This window comes from Mirounga leonina, unplaced genomic scaffold (assembly GCF_011800145.1).
Source record: "Mirounga leonina isolate KUSES-001 unplaced genomic scaffold, KU_Mleo_1.0 Mir_127, whole genome shotgun sequence".
NCBI classification, from domain to species: domain Eukaryota; kingdom Metazoa; phylum Chordata; class Mammalia; order Carnivora; family Phocidae; genus Mirounga; species Mirounga leonina.
Genome location: NW_023270316.1, coordinates 3157880 through 3182577, shown reverse-complemented (window position 1 = coordinate 3182577; position 24698 = coordinate 3157880). Strand labels below are relative to the sequence as shown.

General features: G+C 53.0%; 1 protein-coding gene across 1 annotated transcript; it reads right to left on the bottom strand.

Moving 5' to 3' along the window:
- Nucleotides 1–21112: 21112 nt before the first annotated feature.
- Nucleotides 21113–23416, bottom strand: IRS2 (insulin receptor substrate 2). The gene is made up of 2 exons (XM_035003057.1): nucleotides 21835–23416; nucleotides 21113–21577 (listed from the first exon to the last, which is right to left on the bottom strand). Exons 1-2 carry the CDS (start codon nucleotides 23224–23226, stop codon nucleotides 21314–21316), a joined length of 1656 nt encoding a protein of 551 aa, XP_034858948.1. The 5' UTR covers nucleotides 23227–23416; the 3' UTR covers nucleotides 21113–21313.
- Between the last annotated feature and the right edge of the window lie 1282 nt (nucleotides 23417–24698).

Here is a 24698-nt window from a genome sequence, read left to right as displayed (position 1 = left end):
GTGATTCCAAATACGAGCGTGGAAACGACAGTGGGCATCAGGTCTAGAACGTTCCAGGGATAAATCGGGGAAATCTGCACTGGCAAATAAATTCAGGCGGCATCTTCGATGCACATTCTGACTCATGACATTTTCATTTTGATTTCTCACGGGTATGTGGGTTTGGACGTGTCTGGCTTCGTGGCCAATATTTCAGTGTCCAGAATTCCGCACACAGCCCTGAGGGGTAGCAAGTCTGCCCAGGAAGGCCCTGGTTCTCTCTGCAGAGAGCCTCATGGGTCCCACCCCGCGTTCCGCGTGGAGCCCCGGGGAGGGCTGGGGGGAGATGTGCGTGGGGCCCCACGCAGACAGAGCCCCACACCCGACTCCACGGTGGGGGGCGCTCCCAGCACAGCGGCACGGACCGCACCCGAGAGAGCTATAGCCACACTTAGTGGGCGAAAATGACTTAACCCTTGCAGGCACAAAAGGAGTGGCCGCAGATAATCCTTGCGTGACAAACGAAACAACATACTTTTCAAATTAAAACCTATATTTCCAGCGGCAACTATGATTAGGAAGAAAGAAACCTGCAATGAGCCCAGACATGTCCTTTGGCCCATTTAAACCTTTGATGTTAAACATAGACTTACAAGAGAAAATAAACTTTTCAGTTACATGAGAAATTCCTAGAAAAAGAACCCTGATAATACAGTATCTCCTTACTTGACTAAAAGCAAAACACTGTCCAATATACCAGAAGAAAAAAAAAAAAAGTAAGGCGAAGTGTGATAACAAACAAGCCAGAGATTCTAAGAAAAACGGTTACTTGAACTTTTCATTTAAATAGGAGAAAAAAATAACTTAAAAGGAAACTAGGGAAGAAGTTCCCCAGGACAAATGGGGGCCGTAAATTACTTTACCAACCCTACTCATGAAAGACTTCAAACTGCCTGTTACATGAGATCACCTTTTCCACGGACAGGTAAAATCATTCCATCCTGAGTGCTTGCTGTTGAAGAAATGTCCCAGCACCAAGTTGTAACCTGATGGAAATGACGCAGCGCGGACCGGCACGAGAAGGTCTAGCCCTGGGAGGAGGCTGGGGATCATAGAAGGCGGCGGCTTCTCCTTCTCCGTCAGCTCCCGTTGAATCATTCCCGTAAGACCCTGTGTTAACCACTGCACACTAGAGCCCTCAGGGGCCCCGGCCCGGGGGGCCCGGCCCCGCACCTCTCCCCGCTTCCCGAGCCACAGCCGCCCACAGGGGCTGCACTCACTGCTTAGTGCATGTTCTCAGCACATTCACACCTCCAGTGTGCGTTTCATCCCCATGCTCGTTGTTAGGGAGCCTGACGCGCACACCCTACTAGCTATTCTTCCATGGCAAGAACGCCCCCCCATACATGGGGCAGCAGTTAGCGACAGCGTAGGAGAAACAGGATTATTCTTCAGTACGGACGCCCAATGGGCAACATACCCCCTCAATTCCTGGCGGACCCCCTCTTAAATCATCAACGGTCAGACCTTCCTAGGTACCAACCAGACGAGGGAGCATCAGTGACTGGTCAGCAGTGAAGGACGGACTTTCACTGCCCCCAGGGCTCCCCTTACAAATGGGGCAGTCACCGTCCATTGCTACAAATAAGGACAGAGGGGTAGGGTTCGGGCGGGGAGGGGAGGTCTGCGACTGTCACTTGGGGCCCGGAGTTTACACTCTTACACGGCACCTTCCAAAACTCACCCCAGTGACACAAAATACTGCCGGCCCCCGGCTGCTGCCGCATGCACCTGTCTCTCTCCCCAGCCAATGGAGCCCTTGAGCCCTGCCTGTCCCCAGCAGCTGGCCCGACGTTGAAATAAAGACCCACGTAGTTTATGCCATTTCTCACAGGCAGAAAAGCTAAAAAGAAAAAAGAAATTCTTCTAAAGGAGAACGAAACTTTAGAACTGTCTGAGGCCCAAGGGAAAAGAAAACCCTCTTCACAGAGAGAGAGAAAGAGAGAGAGGCATTCTTAGGCAGAGGTCAACAAAGTACAGCCAAATCTGACCTGTTGCCTGTTTCTGTAAATAAAGTTTTATTGGAACACAGCCATGCTCATTCATTTGTATATGGCCGCTTCTGCACTTCAACCGCAGAGGGGAGTGGCCCTGCAGAGACAGTCGGCCCCAGGACATGACAGGAGGAAGGCAGCGAGGAGAAAGAAGGGTGAAGTACTCAAAATAACACCATATATTTCCATCTGTGTGTTACACCTGGAGACTAACTGATTCCCCCTCTGGATATTATCTGCAAGCTTCCGTCCTTTAGAAATGCAATACCAGAGACTAAAAACCATGCTATCTTGTTACAGGCCCTACTGAAAATGAGGGAGCAAGTCACACGATCATTTATGAAGCCAGCACACTTTTGGGATTAATTTCCCTTACCTACGGCCCTTCTATTTTGTTTTTCATACACAACACGGAAGTACTGAGTACATATGATTATTACAAAATACATCCTACAGTACTACTCTTTCAACTTCGACAGAGGTGAAGTTGTAATATGTCAATCCAAATCTTTTCTCTTTCTGGGGTCATTTATGAACATGAATATAAGCGTTATATTTCTGCCCTATGAAACGGTAAGAATACTTGAGCCAAATGATACCATGTGCGCTAAAATTGCAAATATCCGATGAACAGTGTAATTCTTTCCTCAGATTTAACACATTATTATGCTTATGAGTTTACACTGATGTAAAGAATATGTATTTTATGTAGACTTCAAAAATATTGTTTATATCTGAAGTTCTCAAACTAAATATTATGTTTTTCCTACAAAATTAAGGAATGTACAATAACAATTTATTCAAAATATATCCACCCCAAATATCCTGTTGTTATGTTTCAAATGCACCTTTCTTTCCTTCAAATATTTAAATATTTAAGAATTGCTATGGGGGTTACTTTAGTTTTATGATTTCATTCCTTTTTTATTTTTATTATTGAAATCAAAATAAGCATTTTCTGGAAGTCTGAAATTATGCCAAACACAACTCAAATCCCCTCTATAGTATCACTGAATAAGAGACAGACTTAGGAGCATAGTTAAAAAGGGATGGCCTCAGGATTCCAAAATATACTCTGGGGGCGCCTGGGTGGCTCAGTTGGTTAAGCGACTGCCTTCGCCTCGGGTCATGATCCTGGAGACCCGGGATCGAGTCCCGCATCGGGCTCCCTGCTCAGCGGGGGGTCTGCTTCTCCCTCTGACCCTCTTCCCTCTCGTCTCTCTATCTCTCATTCTCTCTCTCTCAAATAAATAAATAAATAAATAAATAATCTTTAAAATATACTCTGGTTTTCACATTTAACAATAACTGTAATTTGGAAACGTATTAAAGATAGAGCGCAATAAGCAAAAAAGTGCTTGTCTTTAAAGAAAGAAACATTTAATGGAAACAGGAAGATTCTGGAACCCACTGCCCCCCGCCCAGCCACCTCCCTTCTAGGTAGAAGCTTCCACAGCGCACAAACGGGCACAAACGCGCACAAACACACCCAGTGGCCTGAGCGTCCCCGGCTTCTAACCTGCAGGCCCACTCCCTCCCCGTCCATAACATCCACATAATACAGGATGTCGGTGCTGTCTCCCGGGGGCTGAGACTAGATCTCACTTAAGGCTCTAGTGTGAATGGGCAGCCAGCCTTCAGGTGCAGGATCCTCTAGCGAAGTCAAGGCTGAGGGTCCAACCCTGCTGTGCCCTGGCTCATTCCCACCATCACTCATCTCAAAAGCATCCTGGGAGCTTAGGAATGACTCAGGTCAAGCCATCCCCACCCCTCTGAACCGAATGCCATTCCAATGGCTCAGTGCGACCTGGGTGTGGACGGCCACCGGTTCCACCGGAGTCAGGGTCCTGGGGCCCATGATCCAGCACTGACCGATCTGTTCCTTCTCCTGAACACGGGGACCTTATTCCCCGCCCTGAGTTCCTCCCTGGGCCACAGTGAAACAACCGAATGAGATTTTATGTATGCAAGTTATAAACAAAGAAGTCAAACACAATATAGAGAGACGTGGTTTTCCTTGTGCAGAGGGGCACGCACCACTCGCGTTACTTGACCTTGCAGCTGGGTCCCTTTGCTTTTTCTTCAAGCCCCTTTAAACGGCGTATACGCGTAACCACATGTTCCTGTGAACTACAAAGACTTCTTAATAAGACAAGCCTGACTCCTCCCACCCCGCTCTCGGGCTAATCTGTGTGGCCACGGTCGTGGTATCTCTGAGCACGTTTGCCATGACAGCATTTTCCTTCATTCAAAACTCTACCCGTGAATGACATCACGCACAACTGGGACTTCAAGCAGCAAATAAACAACTGATGAATGCACAAAAACAATGGCAAACAGCTCCCGGAATGAAATGAATAAACTTGTTTTAATTGGATAGAAGCAGAACAGAAGTAGAATTGTTTTTCTGGGGGTAACTCCAGGCCATTTAAAGCTCATCGTTCTCCAACGCTGCACAGAACGCCCTGCCTGGCTGCTCGCTCCACGTCCCATGCACAGGACAAAACGCGCGGACAGGGGTCACATGCGCCCCCGCGCAGGCAGCTGCGCCGTCAGAGGAGGCACAAATGCCTCCCCACGTCGAACGTGCCCCCGGCAAGCACGCGCGCCGGCAGCTAGCCGGGCTCTGGCTGGTGGGGCCACGGGCGCAAGTCTCTGTCTCTCTGGTTTTTGTACAGAAGTGCAGCAAACTGTAGATCGACATCCAGACTCTGTTGCACACAAGAAATATTTACATCCAAACGAAGTACTATTTATTAAAATTTCAGTAGTGAAAACTGTAAAGTGCTAAGTTACAAACCATCTTTATCAAGTCCATTTACTGAAAAATAAAATCAAGTGAGACAGCAGCTGCTGATGGCCAGGCCCTCCCAGGACAGAGGGGCCAGGGAAACGGTGGTTCCTCCTACGGAGCCCCAGCCCCAGCCCCAGCCTGCAGGTGACCCACCTCCACGCCCCACCCCCCACTTCACAGCCAGACAGCACCTAGGGCAGGTTAGGGTACCCCATGTGCTCTTTCAGCCAGAATGCCAAACTGCCTCGATGTCGCTCACAACTGGAGTCTCCCCAGAGTACAGTTGCTGGAGACTCACTTCTCCAGCCTTGGCAGAACTTAGTGGCCAGACCTGGTGGGCATTTTACATGCTCATCTGCTGGGAGGGACCTCCCACAGGAGGGGCTCTGGACCCCGGGACGCCTGGGTCAGGGGCCCGGCCTGGGATTTCTCAAGGCCTCTTGGGAGATTCGAGAGGGCAGGCAGGTTGGACACCTTGGCCCCCGACTTTCCTGGAGGCCAGGGCCACAGCTGTATGCCCAGACCCAGGAAGAGCACCTGCTGCCGCCGCGTCCAGCATGGGAGGTATTCACGCGCGGGGATGGAGGGGCCCAGCTCCGGGCCACACTGGGGACATGAGCACACACGTCTCTCACCCTTCCCTCTTCTCTGGCGAGAAGAAAGCCGAGTGAAGGAACAAAACAGCTGACCACAGAAAGACACAGCTTCCCAAACGGCTCTAGGCTTGGGGAGGGGGACACAGTCAATTCGGTATGAAGACATTACTCCTTCCACCGCAAGAAGGCTGGACGGTCCGCACTGACCGGCCCGCTCACATCCCCAGGCCCTCCAAGCTGGGCAGAACCCTCTAGGACTTTTAAGAATGGATTAAAAAGACAGGTGCCTTCCGAACCACCTCTTCAGGGACCAAAATGACAAAATGCGACAGAGCAGACGGAAGCTTCGTACCCGGCAGTTACAAGACGCGCGGAGCGCTCCCCCCTCCAGAGGGCAGCCCGCCAGCCCCGATATTCCACCCATGGAAAGCATTCCCTCCACTTCACAGTGGCAGGATTCTGTGACACGCAGTCATAGGGGTTAACGGAAAAATAATGCTTATTTTCTCGATTTTTCTAAGACAGAGAGCAACAGGTCATTTTGTAATTTCTAGCTGTTGTATTAAACTGAACACGAACGGGCTTCCAAGTGGCCTAAACCAAGAGGAACAGGAAGAAAATGAGTAAACTCGCTCTCATCTTGAACCACCATGCACGGCGAAAGTGAGACCCCCAGGAGTCGGGGCGCGGGAATCGGCCGGCCGTGCGCTGCGGGCCGTGGGGTGGGCGCCTCGGCCGCGTGTCCCTCGGAGGCCCTGGATGCGGGGCCCGGACCGGCCCACTTGGTGACACGCCGCCTCCCCCTCCCGCCTCTCGCCGCCGCGGGGCCTTCTGCATCAAGTGCTCCAGAGTTCAGGCAGCAGAGAAATCAAGGCGACCCAGGAGCACAGACGTATTTCCTAGCACACGCACTTGGGCGTGAAAACTGAACTTGCACACTTCTGTCCTGGCAGAGGCAAGAGCGTCCCCGAGCCGAGGAGTAACTGCTAATACGGGGAAGCAGCCCATCAGGAGGAGGCCGTCTGTCTCATTGAAACAGAGGAGTTTAATAGTTTACATATACTCCGTATCCTGTACACAGTTCACCAAAATGAAGAAAACTAAACCTAAATCCTGAAGACAGACCTCCACGCTCCGTCAAGTCTGAAAACCACACAAGCGACAAATAACTGCACACAAATCCATCTGCAAAACGTCCATGTCCCTCACACACAGGCTGAGGCCGGAGGGTCCTTCCGGCGTCCGCAGCTCCCGGCTCACTCCTAACATCAGCACTGTCCTGTCGGGGGTTCTCGCTACAAAATATGCGGCACATTCAGTTCTCCATCGGCTGGAGGACGAAGTCAATCCGCTGCACAGCCTGATTCTGGCACTCCCTAGGAAAAGCAGAGCCTGCCAAACTCCCCGGGTCGGGGCTCAGCTGTAAGCGGTCCCACAAGCACTAACCCAGCTCCAGACTCACCCTCGGTTTGTCTTGTCCAGGGTGACGGCCTCCCCACCCCCCGCCCCAAAGAAGCCACTGCGTCAGCTGGAGACCCAGAACCAGGCAGCAGCGAACCTACCGGGACAACGCCTCCTTCCAGGCCCAGAGAGTCTCTCCAGCCTCAGGTTTTTCTTTTTTCTTTTTAAAGATTTATTTATTTGACAGAGAGAGAGACAGCGAGAGAGGGAACACAAGCAGGGGGAGCGGGAGAGGGAGAAGCAGGCTTCCCTCGGAGCAGGGAGCCCGATGCGGGGCTCGATCCCAGGACCCTTGGACCATGACCTGAGCCGAAGGCAGACGCCTAACCAACTGAGCCACCCAGGCGCCCCCTCAGGTTTTTCTTTTAAAACCTAAGAATAACAAGAACCTCCCTCCAAGGAGGTCCTGAGGACCTGACAACATTCAGAAATGTTTCATAAATTATAAGGTGCTTTACAGATGTTTGTGTAATCAAGTATGTGATTCCTCGAGTAGGCAGGTGCTTGGCTGTTTATCTCGTTTATCATCTCCCCGTGGGCCCCCCACCCCCCACCCCATCATATCTCAGTGCCTCAACCCACTTTCAGGGCTTCTCCCATTTTCTCTGCTAGTTTGGAGAAGCAAAGTCAAGAGCTGCCATATCCCTCACCAGGCAAAATAACACAAGATGGCAGAATTAGATGACGCCAGTAAAAGGCTTTAAATGCTCTAGATACTGTTCCAAAGACTCTATTTTCCTTTTATACTGTTAAATATGAACTGATGTCTTCACAATGGCTGATCGGGCACTACAGGTTATTGTCCCTTGTCACCTCCTTCGCTTCACCTAATAAGCTCTGCCTTTCTCCCTCTCCGCCAGTCACACTGATCCACTTCTCATTCGGGAACATGGCAGCAATCTTCTGCCCCAGGGCGTTTGCACGGCTACTCATTCCCTTTGTCTATATGAATTCTCCCCCTAGATATCTACAAGACCCGCTTCCTCATCCTACAAGACCTGCGTCCTCACCACCTTCAAGCTGTCACCTTTGCCCTCTCTCCCTTCCCCACTTAATTTTCTGGAGCATCTATTATTACCTACAATGCTTCACCATCTGAACACATTTCAAAATTAAATTTATTTCTTAGGTCTCAAATACAGACTTGAAGATTGAGTACCTTTTGTTTTTCTTTTTAGCATGGAAACCAAACCTGTTTCTTTCTAGCCCACACTTCAGTATTTTTCAAGGAGTGAAACATTTTAAAAGTGTTTAACAAGTAACAACTGGCATCTTCGTAATGAAAAAAATATTCAACAATTTGATTAAATCTGAAAGTTGAAGGGAGATCTAACCTTTCTGCCCCTGTCCCTCCCACCCACAGCCCTTCTTTCTGCTAAGCAGCCATTGAGTGGCATTCCCATCACTTTGTTTGGGGGCCGCAGAATAAAGGGTGGGTTCACAGGAAGAACTTGCACCACCCGAACTAAAGAGAGGACATCTTTGCGAAGCAGCAGCGGATGGTGAGCCGAGAAGAATCAGAAGGCGCAGGAAAGGGAAGCCAGTAACCTAGCGTGGGGAGTTTCTGGAATACTCCCTCTGACAGCAAAGACTGGGCACAAAGAGAAATCCTGGGACAGTTACAGGGCACAGGATAGAGTGAGCTACACCCAGCAGCCAGGACCCCAGCAAAATCAAACCTATTGTTTCTGAGAAGAAAACCGATCCAGAATCATCGGAGGTAACCCAAGAGGGTGGCGGAGGAGACTCTGCGCTGGACTGGCTCCATCAGAACCTTCCAGCGAGCCAGCCCACTGTGAAGGGTGGACACCTCCCGGAGGGCTCCGAGCGGCTGCCCAGGGGACAGCGTGCGTGGGGAGCACCGAGGGGCCAGAGGCTGGTTTCACGTCGCCCGTGACGACTCTGGTGTTGGGACACACTGAACCTCAATCGAGTGACTGGCTGAACCGTCTTCGACTCTAGGAAATGGCTTAAGACCCGAAGAATTCTGAACATTCCAGCTGAACAGGACAGACTCCAGAGTCGTGGAGATGAATGCTTATCACCCGGAGTTATTCTAGGAACTTAATTAAATGCTCCATGCCAGAGAAACTTGGGTATTTTACTGCTGTGGTTATTTCATTTGGAACGAAGACTACTAATAAACCAGCCCTACTGATAAGCTAAACTGCAAATAGTGATAAGAAGTAAAATGGAATTAAGGTGAGTCAGTTCTACTGCATCTTTAAAATTCTGATATGACCCTAAATACCAAAATGTCATTATATTTGGAAGCTACATAAACTTTAAACTTGGGGGAAAAAAGATGCTCATTTAGAAAATTGTCAAAATAAGTAAAAGCTAAAGAATGTTTTAAAATTCATTGTTTAGAAGTCTGTCAGGCTTTCATATCTAATATTTCCACACCATGCATTATTCAAGTTTTCATTTTTTTACTGAACCAATTGAAGTTAGTTTTCTGATGCTGACTGTAACATAATTGTACGCTCCTGGATTTATAATATCCTAAAGGAGGAAGAAATACAGATTTCGCAGTGTTGCAGCTAATATATTTTCCTAAATCCCACCTAAATATTTTCAGTTGAACCGTGTATTTATTAGAAGTCTACTCAGCAAACGAATGAAAGAAAGATCTTTGAAGAAGTGTCATCGAACTTACTTGATAAACAACTGGAGGAGGGTATGAGTAGCTAATGGTGTTTTCTGTTTCATCTGTATATACCAAGTGCTATTTTAGGTCACCTTTATGCCAGAAAACAATTTTTGAAAACCCTACTATCGTATAAGAATAAAACAGTCGCATACATTGCCACAAGTCACTTGAGTAATTTACCTTCGAAAAAATGCATCCAGGCTGCAGCGTAAGAAACTGGCCACTTTCTAGCAACTTCTGCCACTTCAGGAGTTCAGGAGCTCCACTATGTTGACTGTCCCAGGGTCCTAGTACCCCCATTTCTCATCTTCAAACAAAATCAAGCTGCTCTACACACACTAATCCATGCCTTGTTTAATCCTGCTTATTGCTCAGAGTTTCTAAAGCACGATTTGCATAGTTTTTAAACTTAGTAAGAAGAACATCTTGGCCTATTTCCAAAACTTCTCCCCCACCTCACAATCCCCCCCGACTCATCCACCCACCAGGTACCTGAGACTCTGCTCGGGGACAGGAGGGGAGGTGCTGGCCTGGCCTGGCGGGGACAATCCCCCCAGTGGGTGTGGGTGTGGCTTCTCCAAAGGCCTGGGAATTCCGGGCTTCACAGCCCACCCCCCGCCCCCAACTGCAGTCCCGACTTTCCTCTGGCTTCCCACCGCCCCCCACCCCCCGTGCTGGGCAGGGCAGCCACGCCAATTCCAGGGGTGCTCTAGGGAAGGGATCCAAACCTCACCCCGGGAAAGCCTGCTGGGCTTCTTTATGAAGACTCCCTACAGAGCAAGCACATCAGAATCTTCATTCGTCAGCTTTTCCCTTTATCCTGGTACGTGCTCCACAGCCAGAACCGAAGAGACCGGGCACTCTGAACTCTGCTCTTCCCTCAACCCGAAAAGCTGCACTGATGGGGAGGGAAGGGAAGGGCAGGGTCTCCCTGTTTTGCTGAGCCCCTGCGGCAGGCAGCCTGGGATGCCGCGCGGCTGGGTGGATTACGGTGCACCCTGCTTACCAGGCAGGCGTGGCCCCGAGGCTGCCATCTGCTAGGGAGGAAGTAGTCTCTCCGAGGATGCTGGAGACACCGGCAGCTAAAGCAAACAAAACTGACTCACCCACCAGAGCACAAGCCCATGGAGCCCCATGACCTTTTTTAAAAACTATGGACAGCTTATGAATTTTGGGTTGTTCACGTCTTCCCCTATGCCTTGGAAAGTGGGGTTACAGTCACATCATTAGGAAGGTAGAAAAACCCTTTCTCTTCATATAAAAATTCAGTTAAATGATTTTTTTTCTCAGGAAAAAGAAATCTCGAAAACAAGACAGGCACTCATGAAATAATCCAGTCCCCAGAAGATTACCACCTAGCAACAACTGATGAGTTAACTTATCGGTCCCTGGGCAAATTCTAAATTGGTTAGTTTTCAAATACACTCATCGTTAAAGAGGTTAATGACTCATTTCTTAGGAAACTGTTAATGGACTTATTCATAATGAGGAGAATATGGTATTTCAGTTATAGAATAAATACATTATAAAGACACCTCAAGCCGTGACCGGATGGACCGTCCAGGTTGAACCCATCACAAAGATCAAGGACGTACGTTTTATAATAGAGGCTTTTCCATTTGAATTATGCCAGGAATTTTCTTCTTCTTTCTTTTCTTTCTTTCTTTTTAACAAGTAAGCACATGATCTGGAATGTTTGCCAAAGCTTCTCTCCTCTGCCTCACCAGTAAACACTGCCCACATGGTCGTGAGCAGGCTCGTTCCCGGATTTACAGCCCGCTTCCTTACTTCGGTGCCTCTGTCTCCCCTACTTCTGGCGACCAGCAGACCTTTTGGTCCATACGTGAAGCAAAATGTCCCAAAGTAAAAAAGACAGATACCACTCGTAAAAGCGCTGAGTTGTTCTGCAGCGAACCGGACAGCCCTGGGAGAAAGTTACTCATCAGTGCACAAAGGACCCACAGAGACAGAGCATACTCTATTCTTTCTTGATAATATTTACAAACATTTCTACCAACTAATTAAATGGTGACCTTGGAGAAGAAGTCTGACCTCCCTGGGCCTCTGTGCTCACAATCTTAAATGAGTTACATTATACCAACAGCTCCCAGCTCTTCTCCCTTCAAACGAACTTGCATTCCCTTCTGATTCTCAACACGCTGTGTGGAAGGCGTTTTAATGCATTTGGTGCTGGGAGGGCGGGGAGGGGTCTTCTCAAGTATAATGTACAGCCGGCTTTGCTGAAGCCGAAACAGCTGGGGCAACGGGAGCTTTCCTCATCGCAGACCCCTAGAACTCCAGGAAGCCAGCCTGGAAGCCCCCAGAGCTGACCACCAACCAACAACCTCAAACACCTGAGGTCAGCGACACAGACACACTGAGAGCCGTCGAAGTCCTATCAGATCCTAAGCTCTCCACGCTGCCGGGTGTAGGACGGGTTTAAAGAAACTGGGGGGCTTTCCCTCCATGTCCTACTTCCTGCTCACCTGCCCACATTTTACTGGGAATGAATAAACACATGGAAGAAAAAAAGGAGAGAGAAATGAAGTAACTATCACCCAGCGACATAAAAAACCACACAGTGACCTTGAGAGCTGCGTGAGGCGGGTCCAGCAAAATCCCGATGTAACTACTGGCTGTGAGCTCCGGAAGCAGAGTCTGTAGGACGCGGACACAAGGGGATAGAACGTAAAGAGCACTCGGAGACGGAACCGCAGGACGCCCCAGGACAGCGCTGGTCCGTAGCGCCGTTCCGTGGATCGCCCAACAGTGCTCCTTTCGGCACAGGGAACCTGGACAAGTCGCGGGGCATCTCCCTCAGCGGCAGATTCCTTATTTCCAAGGAGTGGCCCTGTCTATGTCACTGGGTTTTGCAGGATTACGTGATACTGCAGGTAGGAAAATGTCTCACCACCATGAAGTGAGAAAAAACACTTTCTGGATTTTAAACAATACTGCTGACCTGAAGGGGAGAGGGGCGCACAATAATCTTTCAGTAATGGTTACAATGTCACCAGCTCCCAGCTCCAGCTGCTTTCTTTCACTGCCCATCAAGTTTTGGGACTGTTAGTTACACATAATTTGGAGGCAAAAGATGGACTGACTTAAGTAACTACTTATAAATTTGCATGGTGAAAGCACTATGTCACATTCATGAATACTAAAGATTATGTATATAAGGAAAAGCATAAATCCTTCTTGAGATAAACACATGGATTTTAAGGTAATTATTAAAGTCACATAATATAAAGAAATCTATCATAATCCCATTCTTACACATTGAAAAAACTGAAATTTAATACTAGAATATAATAATTCACACACTGATTTATACCAATACCATATGGATAGATTAAAGCACCAGTAAGACTAAAATTATACTTGAGGTTATAAAGTTTTAACATGATTAGAGAATGTCATTATTCAGTATTCGAGTTTCAATTAAAAAAAAATTCACATCAAGCCTCTTGGAGCATGACTAGATGAGAAATGGAGGGCCCCCCCCGCCATAAACACACACACAAAATATTTGTTTCTGGAAAATCTGATACTCGAAAATCAATACTAAAGGGGCCCCTGGGTGGTTCAGTCAGTTGAGCATCAGACTCTTGATTTTGACTCAGGTCACAATCTCAGGGTCGTGTGATCGGGCCCTGAGTGGGGCTCCGCACTCAGCACAGAGTCTGCTTGTCCCTCTCCCTCTGCTCCTACCCCCATCTCTAAAATAAATAAGTAAAACCTTAAAAATAAATAAATATATATATACACATAAAATCAATACTAAAAAAAAAAAAACCCAGTATTTACAAGGTGCTACGCATAGATCATTTATCTTTAAAGTATATTATATACCACAATATTTGACCAAATATTCCAAATTTCAGTAAAAGCACAGTAGGCAAAGAGTATTTTATAAATCTTTTCTGTGGGCATCAATATCATGTATGGCATAAGGAAAGAGGGCCAAATTTGAAGACGCCATTTACCTGATTGAGTTTTACAATGTCTCTGGACATGTAAAAGCAACTTTATGCAAATTTAATATTTTTCTGGTCCAATCACCGAGAAATCAGAACCCCTAACTTGCCTATTTTATCACTTGTAAACGTGCAGCCTTTAAATTTTAACCCAATTCTCTTTTAGCGTTCCCATGCAATGAATTCAATGAAGCAGCAAGAGCACCATGCCCAGAAGGATCTTGTATCATTTGTATCCACTGAGCAAGATGGTACCATACAACGTATATTCCAAGTCCCTCTCTTTAAACTTCCTTCTGTGCCTTTTATTTCTGTGCCCAGTTCATACAAGTCTCTATGGCTTTCTAGAAAGAAATCGAATCATCACCAGCAACACTCCGCCTCAGCATTTCCCCTATCTTGAAGGATGACTCCACGAGTTCCCCTCAGAAAAAAACCTACCACTGAACTCAGTCTACAATACAAGTAAAATTAACAAAGAGTCTCCCCCACTTAAATGTGGATAGTTTGTTTTCACAAAACAACCACCTGATCAAGGACATGCTTATAACTGATCATTTTAGAGGGTCAGAACACTTTGTTTTCATTTGTTTATTAAAATGCCAACATTAAGATGCCTTGCCCATCTTGTACAGAAATACACATTCTCCTCATGTCTGTAGTAGACAAAATCGGCAGCGAATTCCCCTATTATTAGTGGACTCCGGTGAAGAACGGGCTTTGGGCGGCGCTTTACTTCCCTCTGAGTTCTTCCCCACTCCACTTGGCAATGCAGATAAAAGAGTAAAGTTACATTTTCCCTTAAGTTTCTAAGGTGAAACGGGAACACTTGATTCTGTGCTACCCAAAAAAACAAAACAAAAAGAACCCTCTCCACTTGCCAAATCTGATACCAAAAGTTAACCAGCTCTTGGAACTATGCTTCTACAGAAAATGCATTAGTGGGAATTTCAACAGAAAACCCATTATACCCATGCTGTTCGTTAAACTGCTGCAAGTTCTCCTCTCCAGAAAAAGAGAAAGATTCGTTTAATCCATATAGCTCCAAGGAAAATAAAACATTAATTATCTATGAGAATTCCTTTTGTGGGGGAGGAGGCCTGTGGAAAAGCAAATGACTCAAGCAAACTCTGGAGGTTTCCCTACCCTGTCTGACAACCACACAAATCAAAACTTTGGAGTGGCTCCCCTAATTAAATCAACCCAGGCCCAGCACTGGATTCAGCGGCTGAAAGTTCAAGGGTTCTGGTTTTCTTTCAATACACCCCACATTGACAGCCAACACTATCAGTTAAAAAAAAAAAAGGTATATTCTAATTAAAAAATGTTCATCTTGACAGTATCTCTTGACATACAAACAAATCATAAAAGGTAATCAAAAGGACAGTCTTAGTGTAGTTTCGGCATTAGGATGCTGTTTTCCCCATTGTTATTCTCCTGTGTAATTTAAACCACTACTTCATTGCAATTGATAATTATCTATCAACAACATCTCACCTTAAGTAAAGAGGGGGAAAACATGGTTCCTGGCGACTGGGGTGTTAACTAGCAAAGAAGCAAAAAAGACACGTTTCTTAAAAGGGTATTAGCTCCGTTTTCAGACTCTGAGTTTGTTTCTTTGTTTTTTTAAGAACGTTCATGGACAAAAGTGACTTTCCTGTAAATACTCATGGTTTCAAGGTAGTAAGTGTCAATAGCATCAGTGGGTTTATGAGCAGGATCCTTTAGAAGAGTGTTTTAACTGTTCTTCATTTTTATGATCTGCTGGACCGCCCAGTGGCCAAAGCCACGGAAGGGAGAGGGTTATAATTACCCCATTTTACAGACAGAGAAAGTGAGAAAGTGGGGTTAAATGGTTTTCCTCTGTCACACAATGACTCATTAGATCAGCAACCAGAAACCTGGTTTCCTGATTCCTGGTTTAATGTTCCACATACTATGCTTCCTTCTACGAAATACTATTTTTGTAAAGGTTTCTCTTTCAATAAAGGAAGTAGAACGAGTCACGTGACTTTCATTCACGAAAGCCTGTGTGTTTTCATTAGCACCTTGGTTGTCTGTGCCTGGGAACAGGGCTGGAGCAGTGTTATTATCTTGTTGCAACAGGAGCTGGACAGCACGCACAACAGAAAAATAAAGGGCATGTGGCTTGTCAAGCAACTGAAAGATATTCAAGTTTTCTTTGCTTTCGGACTTCCAATAGGCAATCCTTTTAAACATAAATCGTGATTATACTGTTCCTTTGGAGACATTCCTCTTATCCCCAAATTCTCTGACCATAGGATATGAATAAATAGTCCTTTTATCAAGCAGAATTTAAACACAGATGCTTTCAATGGTAACTCTTATCTAATCTGCCTTATACATACATGAAAACCAATTTTAGAATAAAAATCCCACTAAAGAGGAACAGAACACTAAGATAGCACCTTTTACGATAGACACCAACCTCCAATCACGGCACAAAAATGTATACAGTTAGTTTTTAAATGCTGCTTTAAAGCACAGTAAATCCTGTACTATATTTCCAGTTCTGAAACAACAACACTCTGACAGATTGGTTGGATTTTCCTACACACACACACGCAAAACACACATTAAGGACCTTCCCTTGCTCCCAAGTAAGATGCATAATTTAGAGTTCAATTTTGATTTGCTCTGGATTAATATATACAACTATTGTATCATATATATTATTATTATATCTTAATCCAGAGCATGCGCACACACGCACACACCCACACACCCACACACACACACCCCTAAGGTATACTAACTTGTTTCTTTGGTTCCGGCACCAAAATCCCACCATCCCCAATTCTATTGTAAACAACTATCAAGCACTGCAGGAACCTTATGTCTTTGTTACCACTTATGCAAATGCCAAACCCTACCCAAACAACCCCGAATTATTCTGCTTCAGCATAATTAATGACGTTTCCCCATATGGAGCCTGAGGAGCTCAGTGTGGACATAAGCCACTCCTGAGCACCAGGCCAGTGCACGCAATGACCCAGGAAGTTCTTCTCCTATTTCATCTTCAAAGAAATGCTTTCCAAGTCTTCTTTCCTATAAATCATTCTCCCAAAGGACGCTTATCTCCTGTGAACTTTTTATTTATGAGCACCACAAACAAATTTCTACACGCACACGTGAGTTAAATAAAAGTGGACGTTCACTTTGAGTTCCCTTCTGGCTCCGCAGACCACAACTCAGGTTCACGTTAATTAAGATGACATCCTTGTCTTTCCTGTTCTACTGTTCTCTGTGTCACATTAGTTTACTAGAAATCCATTTAGCATGCAGTCCTTTTAAAAAAAAACTGTGGTTTTGGCACAATGGATCAATTGCAGCTCTCTATTTTGCTTAAAAATAGTCCTTTTCCTTCTTAAATGGGTGTTTACCATAATGCCCCCAGAGACTCTGGAAAAACGGCATGCAAATCCAATCTCATCTTTGTTCAGCCACCATAGAGCATATGAACTGCTGTTTTGGTTTCAGAGTCCTGAATCCTCTAGGTTGGAAGGAATTTTCTACTGGTGGGAAAACAAACAAAACAAGCTAAATCAGGTCTCGAACTAAACTTATCTCTTGCAGTTTAAAATTTTCCCTAGTCTGAAAAGGGCATTATATCATACATGAATCACGCTTCTGAATGTACCTCCTTTATCAGAACGGCCTCGAATCCTTTCAGGCTTGGCGACGAAAACCCCAGCTCACGCCTCCTGCTGTAGCAAGAACCCACTCCTGGGGCCTGGCTGAGTCCAGTCCAGGTTTTTGCTGCCTACTTCGCCAAAAGGCGTAAAAGGTGTTACGTTCTCAGGCTGCTTTTCTGATTAGAATCAGATTTCAGCAAAATGTACTTTCATGTTCACTATGGCATATACCCCATACGCCCATCTGGGCATACGAAAAAAATTTTTGTGTGCATGCATTTTTTTTTTCCCCAACTCAGTTCCAGTCATGCTGGGGTGTCACTCTGGGCTGTGTCCTGGACGGCAGCTCACCCTCCAACTCCCTGACACACACGAGCCTTCTTCCAGAAGTGCCTGTTGTGCTTAACTCCAAGCAAAGTGACCTTCAGTGGAGAGTTATCGTTTATGGGATACATTCTGGCAAGTTCCAGCTGATGTCATTAGATGCTCAAGCACCACATTCCTGATAATTCTCTGTGACTCTCTTCATCTTTTACTCTATGGTTTTAGTAAAAAAAGTAAAACGCTCTCCCTCTATTATGTTAGAACAACAGGCTACTTACCCTACAGCTGCACTTTTAAACCGCAGGGACTAACAGTCCCAAGCATACGCCAAACCCTACGTTGGACTTAGACGGCGTCCAGCTACTCTGTTTACTTTAAGAACAAAAGGCGCATGGATCCCCAAGCCACCGAGATCATCACTTCGGTCCCTCTGCAGCCTGCTGACCTTAAGCCAGCATCCACAGAACACTATTCACTGCTTCCTGTTTTGGGGTGGCCCCAGAGCCTCTACCTTACTAGCAACACCCACCCCCACCAAAGAAAAATTAGGAATTGAATACTCACTCCCTCCTGTTCCCCAACCCCCGACCCCCAGCCGCTCAAAGTTTGAGATCCTTAGAATGCACCACCAGCTGCAAGCAAGCACACCCCTCTCTCCTCATTGGATATTTGACGAGACGGTGAACAATACGGGGCACCCTCCTGTCCAGTTGTTCTGGAAAAGACCTGGGAGGTTGTCTTCCACTTACTCTCTCTAAAGCACTGATTCTAAATCCCGGCCACACGTTCCCATCACCTGGGCAAACTCTGGACGACGCTGGTGCCTGGGCTCTGCCCACCGGAGGCTTTGCCCGAATGTGTCTGGGCGAGGCCCGGCAGGTCCACCCTCAAGCCTCCTCAGGTGAGCCTACCGGAGGACGGGGTGCTCTGAGGAGGCTCCCCGACCAGCAGCATCAACACCACCCGGGAACTTCTTAGAAGGGCACAGTCCGGGCCACACCCTACACCTACTGCATCAGAATCTCTGGGCTTTCTACAGCCCAGCCATCCAGGTTTAACTCCGACCAGGTGACTCCCAGGTACGCCCGGAACCACTGCTCTTACGCTGTGCGCACGCACTGTCACCACTTCAGACCCTCAGGAGAAAAACGGTGTCTCCTGCGGCAAAGCCCCTCCAGTTTCCGTGTAAAACTGAAACGGTTAACTGTTCCTGTTGCTGTCACCAAAATGGACGCTCATTTTCTAAATGACTTGCAGGCCTGCTTTTATAAACTTCGGGGCTCAGCAAAGATCAGGTGGGACCTGGCTCCAGGAAAACAAAGGGAAAGGTGAGGGAGCTGTCAAACTTGAGGCCAAGAGCCCGCACCTGGCACTCTGGGGTGGCCGACCTGGGGAGACATCTGCCCTGGGAACCGATGGGAAGGGGCGGCTGTGGGAAAAAAGACCTGGGGCTCGGGGAGAACAACAAATCCAAGTCTCCTGAGTGGGAAGCTTCCCGTTCAGCTCAAAGACCCCCCGACTGCTCTTGGTGTTTGGAACAGAAGGAAGCCAGGGGAGCCCACAGGAAAACAAAACGAGAAGGCTGGTCCAGTATTTTGGCGCTGGGGTCAAGGTGCTGAAGAGGAGAATGGCCGTGAACCCGGAGCGGTTCACCGGCTTCCGCACCCTTCCCCCCGCCCGTCCCCCAGCCGTCCCCCCCTCCCGCCCCCCCCCCATCCGCAAGGTCCAAGGGCCTCACCTTTCACAATGGTGGCCTCCTTCAGGTGATGGGACAAGAAGTCAATGCTGGCATAGCTGCTGGCGGAGGGGAGGGCGCCGGGGCCCGGCCCCCCACACACCCCACCGCCGCTGCTGCCCCCCACGGCGCTGATGAGACCCCCGAGGCTGCGGGTGCGGCCCCAGGCGCTCTTGTCTCCGGGCTGTGGATGTGGATGCTGCTGCGGGGTGGGCGACAGCCCAGGCTCGTCCCTCACGTCGATGGCGATGTAATTGAGGCCGTTCTGGAAGCCGGCAGAGGCCTCCCTGCGCATCGGAGAGCCACTGCCCCCGGGGCAGCCAACCAAGCCCCCAGGCTGACCCGGCGCCCGTGGGCGCGCCTGCTGGGGGGGCGGCGGCTGCAACTGGCGGGGGGACGTGGGGCGCTCGTCTGCCCCACCCAGGACGCCGCTGCCGCCCCCTTCGCTGCTTTTCCTGAGACAGACGTTTTCCACAGAGGCCGAGTTGTGGCGCTTAGGGTTATGGGCGAAGGACGGGGACACGGGGGTCACAGTGGTGGTCGAGGAGAAGGTCTCGGAGCTGTGGCGGCGGCGGCCCCCCTGTGGGTCTGCGCGGATGACCTTGGCTCCCCGGTGCGGGTCTGGGGGCTGGCTCGCCTGCAGGAAGGCCTCCACCCCCGACACCTGATCCATGAGACTCAGCCTCTTCAAGCCGGACGTGGGGCTGGTCACGCGGGCACCTTCCGGCTTCGGGGGGGCCGCGATGGGTTGCGGCGGGGTGGCAGCTACGCCGAAGGCCATCTCGGTGTAGTCCCCACTGTCCCCAGGCTCCGGGGACGAAGAGCAGGCAGCGCTGGGGCCCTGGGAAGTGGCCGCCTGGGGCAGGCGGTACAGCTCCCCCGGCGGGGGCGGCGGGGGCGGCTGCGGCTGCGGGGAGGAGGTGGGGGCGGGAGGGCGCGGGGGCAGCGGCGGGTAGGGGGACGAGGCCTCGGGGGACAGGAGGGCATCCAGGGAGCCCACGGGGTCCCCGCTCCGGGGGCCCGGCTTGGGTGACTTGGGCGAGCTGAAGTCGAGGTTCATGTAGTCGGAGAGTGGGGAGCGCTGCCTGCTGTCGCTGCTCGTGCCCGGGGTGCCCGAGCCTAGGGACGAGGCCGGGCTGCTGGCCGACAGCAGCGAGGACGAGGAGGCCGCCGAAGCCAGCAGCGGAGGCGCGGGCGGAGACAGGCGAGCGGCGGCCTCGCCGAAGTCAATGTTGATGTACTCGCCGGGGCTCTTGGGCTCGGGCGGCAGAGGGTACTCGTGCGTGCTGGGCAGGGTCTGAAGCCCCTCCAGGGACAGGCGTGTGGGCCGCACTAACCGGCAGCGCTGGTTCAGGCAGCCGTCGGGGCGGCCACCAAGGCTGCTGCTCGGCCTGCCGGGCGAAGGCACTACTGGGGGAGGAGGCTGGGAGTGGCCGCCCGCCGCCGCGAGGGCGCCTGTGGACGGCGCGGTCCCCGGGCCGGCCGGCGGTTCCAGCCTCTCTTCTTCCAGGATGCGCCCCACGGGGGAGCTCATGAGCACGTACTGGTCGTTGTCCCCGTTGCACGTGTAGGGGGCCTTGTAGGAGCGGGGCAGGGAGCTGTAGCAATAGCCAGGGACTCCCCTGAGCATCTCCCCGCTGCCCTGCAAGGCTGCCGAGAAGAAGTCGGGAGGGGTCCCCGAGGGGCCCGCGTCGCTGGGGGACATGTTGAGGTAGTCCCCGTTGGGTAGCAGCCTGGCGTCGGCATGCTCCACGGACAGCCTGGAGCCACACCACATGCGCATGTACCCGCTGTCCTCGGGGGAGCTCTCGGCTGGGGAGCTCGCCTTGTAGCCGCCCCCGTTGGCTGGAAAGGCCCTGCCGGCCGTAGGGGTGGGCGCCGGCACTGCGGCTCCCGTGGGGGGCAGGGCTGCGGCGGCGGCGGCGGCGCGGGGCTGCAGGATCTGCTTCGGCGCGGACACGCTAGTGGGGCTCATGGGCATGTAGTCATCGCTCCTACAGCTGCCGGGGCCACCACCCAGGAGAGCCACGCCAGGGGTCATGGGCATGTAGCCATCGTCGGCACCCAGGTTACTGCTAGAGCTCCTATGGGACCCGATCTCGATGTCGCCGTAGTCCTCGGGGTAGGGGTGGTAGGCCACTTTGGGAGACGACACGGGACAAGACGGGCAGAGGCGGCCGGAGCTGCCAGAGAAGGTGGCCCGCATCAGCGTGTATTCGTCCAGGGACGCAGAGGAGGGCTGGGGCACCGGCCGCTGCCGGGCAGGTGTGGTCAGGGAGTAAGTCCTCTTCCTCAGCCCTCGGTCCAAGTCCTGGGCCCCATCCCCCGAGACCCTGCGGTAGGGGCGGCCACAGTGGCTCGGGGGCCTGTCCATAGTCATGTACCCGTACAGCTCGCCCCCGCTGCCGTCCCTGGCCGGGGGTGTCTCAGCGATGGACTCGGGCGTGTTGCTCCGGTGGCCGCAGAAGGCTCTCAGGTCCCCAGGGCTGGAGCCGTACTCATCCAGGGACATGAAGCCAGGATCGCTGGGGGAGCCCGAGGCCGAGGCGCTGCCGCTGGAGGGCCGCTGGCTCGCGGGCTGGTGCAGGGGGTGCTGCAGGTGCGGGTGCGGGCCCGGAGGCGGCGGGTAGGAGCCGGAGCCGTGCCCGCTGCTGGACGACAGGCTGCTGGGGCTGGTGGCGGCTGGGGGCGAGTGCGCCACCGGCATGGACATGGAGCGGCTGTGTTGCAGGGCGCCCCCTGCCGGCGCCGGCGCCACCTTGCTCGCGCGGGCGCCGCAGCCGCCGCTCAGGGTGTGTGAGCGGCTCAGGGGCGCGCGCACCGGCCCGGGGCTCAGGGGACTCCCGGCCACCGACACCGGCCTGCCGCCCGCCGCCGCCGCCGCCGCCCCCGCCGCCGCGCCGCCGTCGCCCTCGCTGGCCGTGCGCACCCGACAGGAGCTGCACTTCGCGGCCGGCGGAGTGGCGGCCAGGCTGTCGGTGCGCGAGCGGCGCACCAGGCCCGTCTGGCTGGGGGGCAGGTTGACCAGGTGGTGGTGGCGGCGCGCGCCAGGGACGCTGATGGGGTGTGTGGAGGACGAGCCCGACGACTGGCTCTTACTGCGCGGCCGGAACTCGAAGAGCTCCTTGAGCGCCTTCATGGCCTCCAGGATGGTCTCGTGGATGTTCTGCGCCACCACCGAGTCGTCGGCCTGCATCCACAGCTCACCTGGGCCCGTGACGGCCGACCGGCCCACCTCAATGAAGAAGAAGCTGTCCGAGTGGCCGCAGCGGCGGATGTTCATGAGCTGCAGCGTCACCGACGGCTGCTCACAGTTGAGCTTCACGAAGCCGATGGTGCGCGCCGACAGGCACAGGCGGTACACGCCCGTCAGGTTCTTGCTCTGGCCCAGGCCCTTGGGCTTCAGGTTCACCTGCCACACCTCGCGGTAGGCGGCCGTGGCGGGCGCCACCAGCCCGTAGCTGTCATCGGCCGCGGCGGCGCCGGCCGAGCCGCCCAGGGCGCCGGGCAGGGAGGCGCTGCAGGACGCGGCGGTGGCGGCGGCGGGGGGCGCGTCGCCGGCGCGGCCCTCGCTGACCAGGTCGGTGAGCGCGCGGTACCAGCCCTCCTGCTCCTGCTCGTTCTCGGCCGCCACCGCGAAGTACTCGTCCTTGGTGTAGAGCGCGATCAGGTACTTGTGCTTGGCGTCGGCGCGCTTGTTGATGTTCAGGCAGCAGTCGAGCGCGATGACCCGCTTCGGGGCGCCCGCCTTGCTCCGCCACTTCTTCTCGCTCTCGTAGTACTCGAGCCGCGGCGGCTGCGGCGCCGGCCCCCCGCCCGCGGTCGCCGTCGCCTCGTCGCCGGGCCCGCGCAGCACGAAGAAGCGCTTGTGGCCGTGCTTCTGCTTGCGCAGGTAGCCGCACTTGCGCACGCTGTGGTTGTTGTTGTTGTTGTTGTTGAGGTTGGGGCCGTCGCCGCCCGCCGGCCCGGGGGGCCCATGCAGCGGCGGGCTCGCCATCGCCCGCGTTTCAGGCCGCGCCGCCCGGCCCGGCGTGGCGGAGCTGGGGGAGAGCGGAGGGGCGCGCGGGCGGGGGCGGCTCCCTCCCCTCCCCTGCTCGCCCGCCGGAGCCCGCGTCCCTCGGGCCCAGGAGGCGGGGAAGGTTGGGGGAGCCCGGCGGGGCCGGCACCGCGCGGTGGCGCAGCGCCCTCCGCGCTCCGGGCCCCGGAGGATGCCCGGCGCGGGCGGTGGCCGCCCCCCGGCCCGGCTGCCCGCGGCCGCTGTCTCCCGGGCTCTCGGGCGGCGCCTGGGGACTCGCTGGCCGGGCCGAGAGTCGGGGTCCCCGAGCCGCGGAGCCGAGCCTAAGGCGCGCGCGGCCGCACCGGTCCCGCCGCTGCGCCGCGCTGCGGGGTGCCGGGGCGCGCCCGGGCGCTCGGGGTCCGCGCCGCCACCGGGGCTGCTGCTGCTGCTGCTGCTGCCAACGGCGACCCGGGCTCGTCGCGGTCCCCGCCGCACAGTGAGTAACACATCGCGCACCGAGTGACTGAACTAAGAAGAGCAAAACAACATGTGACTCGGCGTTACGCAGGCACACACGGCGCGGCCGCCCCGCCCCGCCGCCCGCATTGGCGCCGCGCGCCCCGACGGACGGCCCTCGCAGCCAATGGGAGCAGGCCGCGGGGGGGCGGGCCGCGCGCCCCCGCCCCGCCCCCCTTTCTCCCCGGGCTGCGTTTCCCGCCGTCCCCTCCCCCTCCCGCGGAGGCCGGGGCGCGGGCGCGGTGGGGGCCGGCCGAGCCTCATTAATCAGAGGCTCGTTGTGGATGCCGGCGGAGGAGATGCCACCCAGGGCGGGAAAAGGGGCGCGCAGGAGGGGCGGGGGCCGGCCTCTGCGCGGAGGGCCCTTCCCTCCCGCCCTTGACTCAGTTAATTGGGCTCGGCGCTTCCGCCGGGGAGGGGGCCGGGGGAGGGGACACTGCAGGGGGCGGGGGCCGGCGGAGATCAAGGGCCGAGACCGCCAGCCGGGGCTGGGCGCCGGGGGGGGTGCGGGGCCGCAGCGCCCCTCCTCGGGCCCCGCATCGCCCAGCTGCCGCCCCACGCGCGGGGGCCCGAAGGGGCAGTGAACTTGGCTGCCCTCGCGTAACCCCCCCCCCGCCATCCTACACACTTGGGCGAGCGGGTCTGGCGCCCAAAGTCGGGGTGGGCGCGGGCCCGCCCGCCGCGGCGGGTTTGCGCCTGGGTGGTTCCCGGGTGCCCGGCCCGCGCCTTGTTTACGAGCATCACATTAGTCACCGGTGAGCGCTGGGTCGACAGCAGCTTGGTACCCTCTTCCTGGAGGGAGAGGGGGGCGCGGCGCCCCCGACCCCGGACAGCGCTCGCCTCGGGCGGCTCCCAGGGTCCCACCCGCTCGGGGGCGCCCCTCCCCCGCAGCCAGGTCGTGGGCTCTTCCGGGGCGTCCTCGGCGCCATTCACTTGTCAGGTTCTCGGGAAGTTGA

What these genes read in the sequence shown, in the direction of transcription:
- IRS2 (XM_035003057.1), bottom strand. Translation starts at nt 23,226, where the DNA reads ATGGCGAGCCCGCCGCTGCATGGGCCCCCCGGGCCGGCGGGCGGCGAC. An exon ending in CGCCGCCTCCGGGCCCGCAC is followed by an intron (nt 21,578 to 21,834) that starts CCGCACCTGCAG and finishes GAGCCACTGTGG; the next exon opens with CCGCCCCTACCGCAGGGTCT.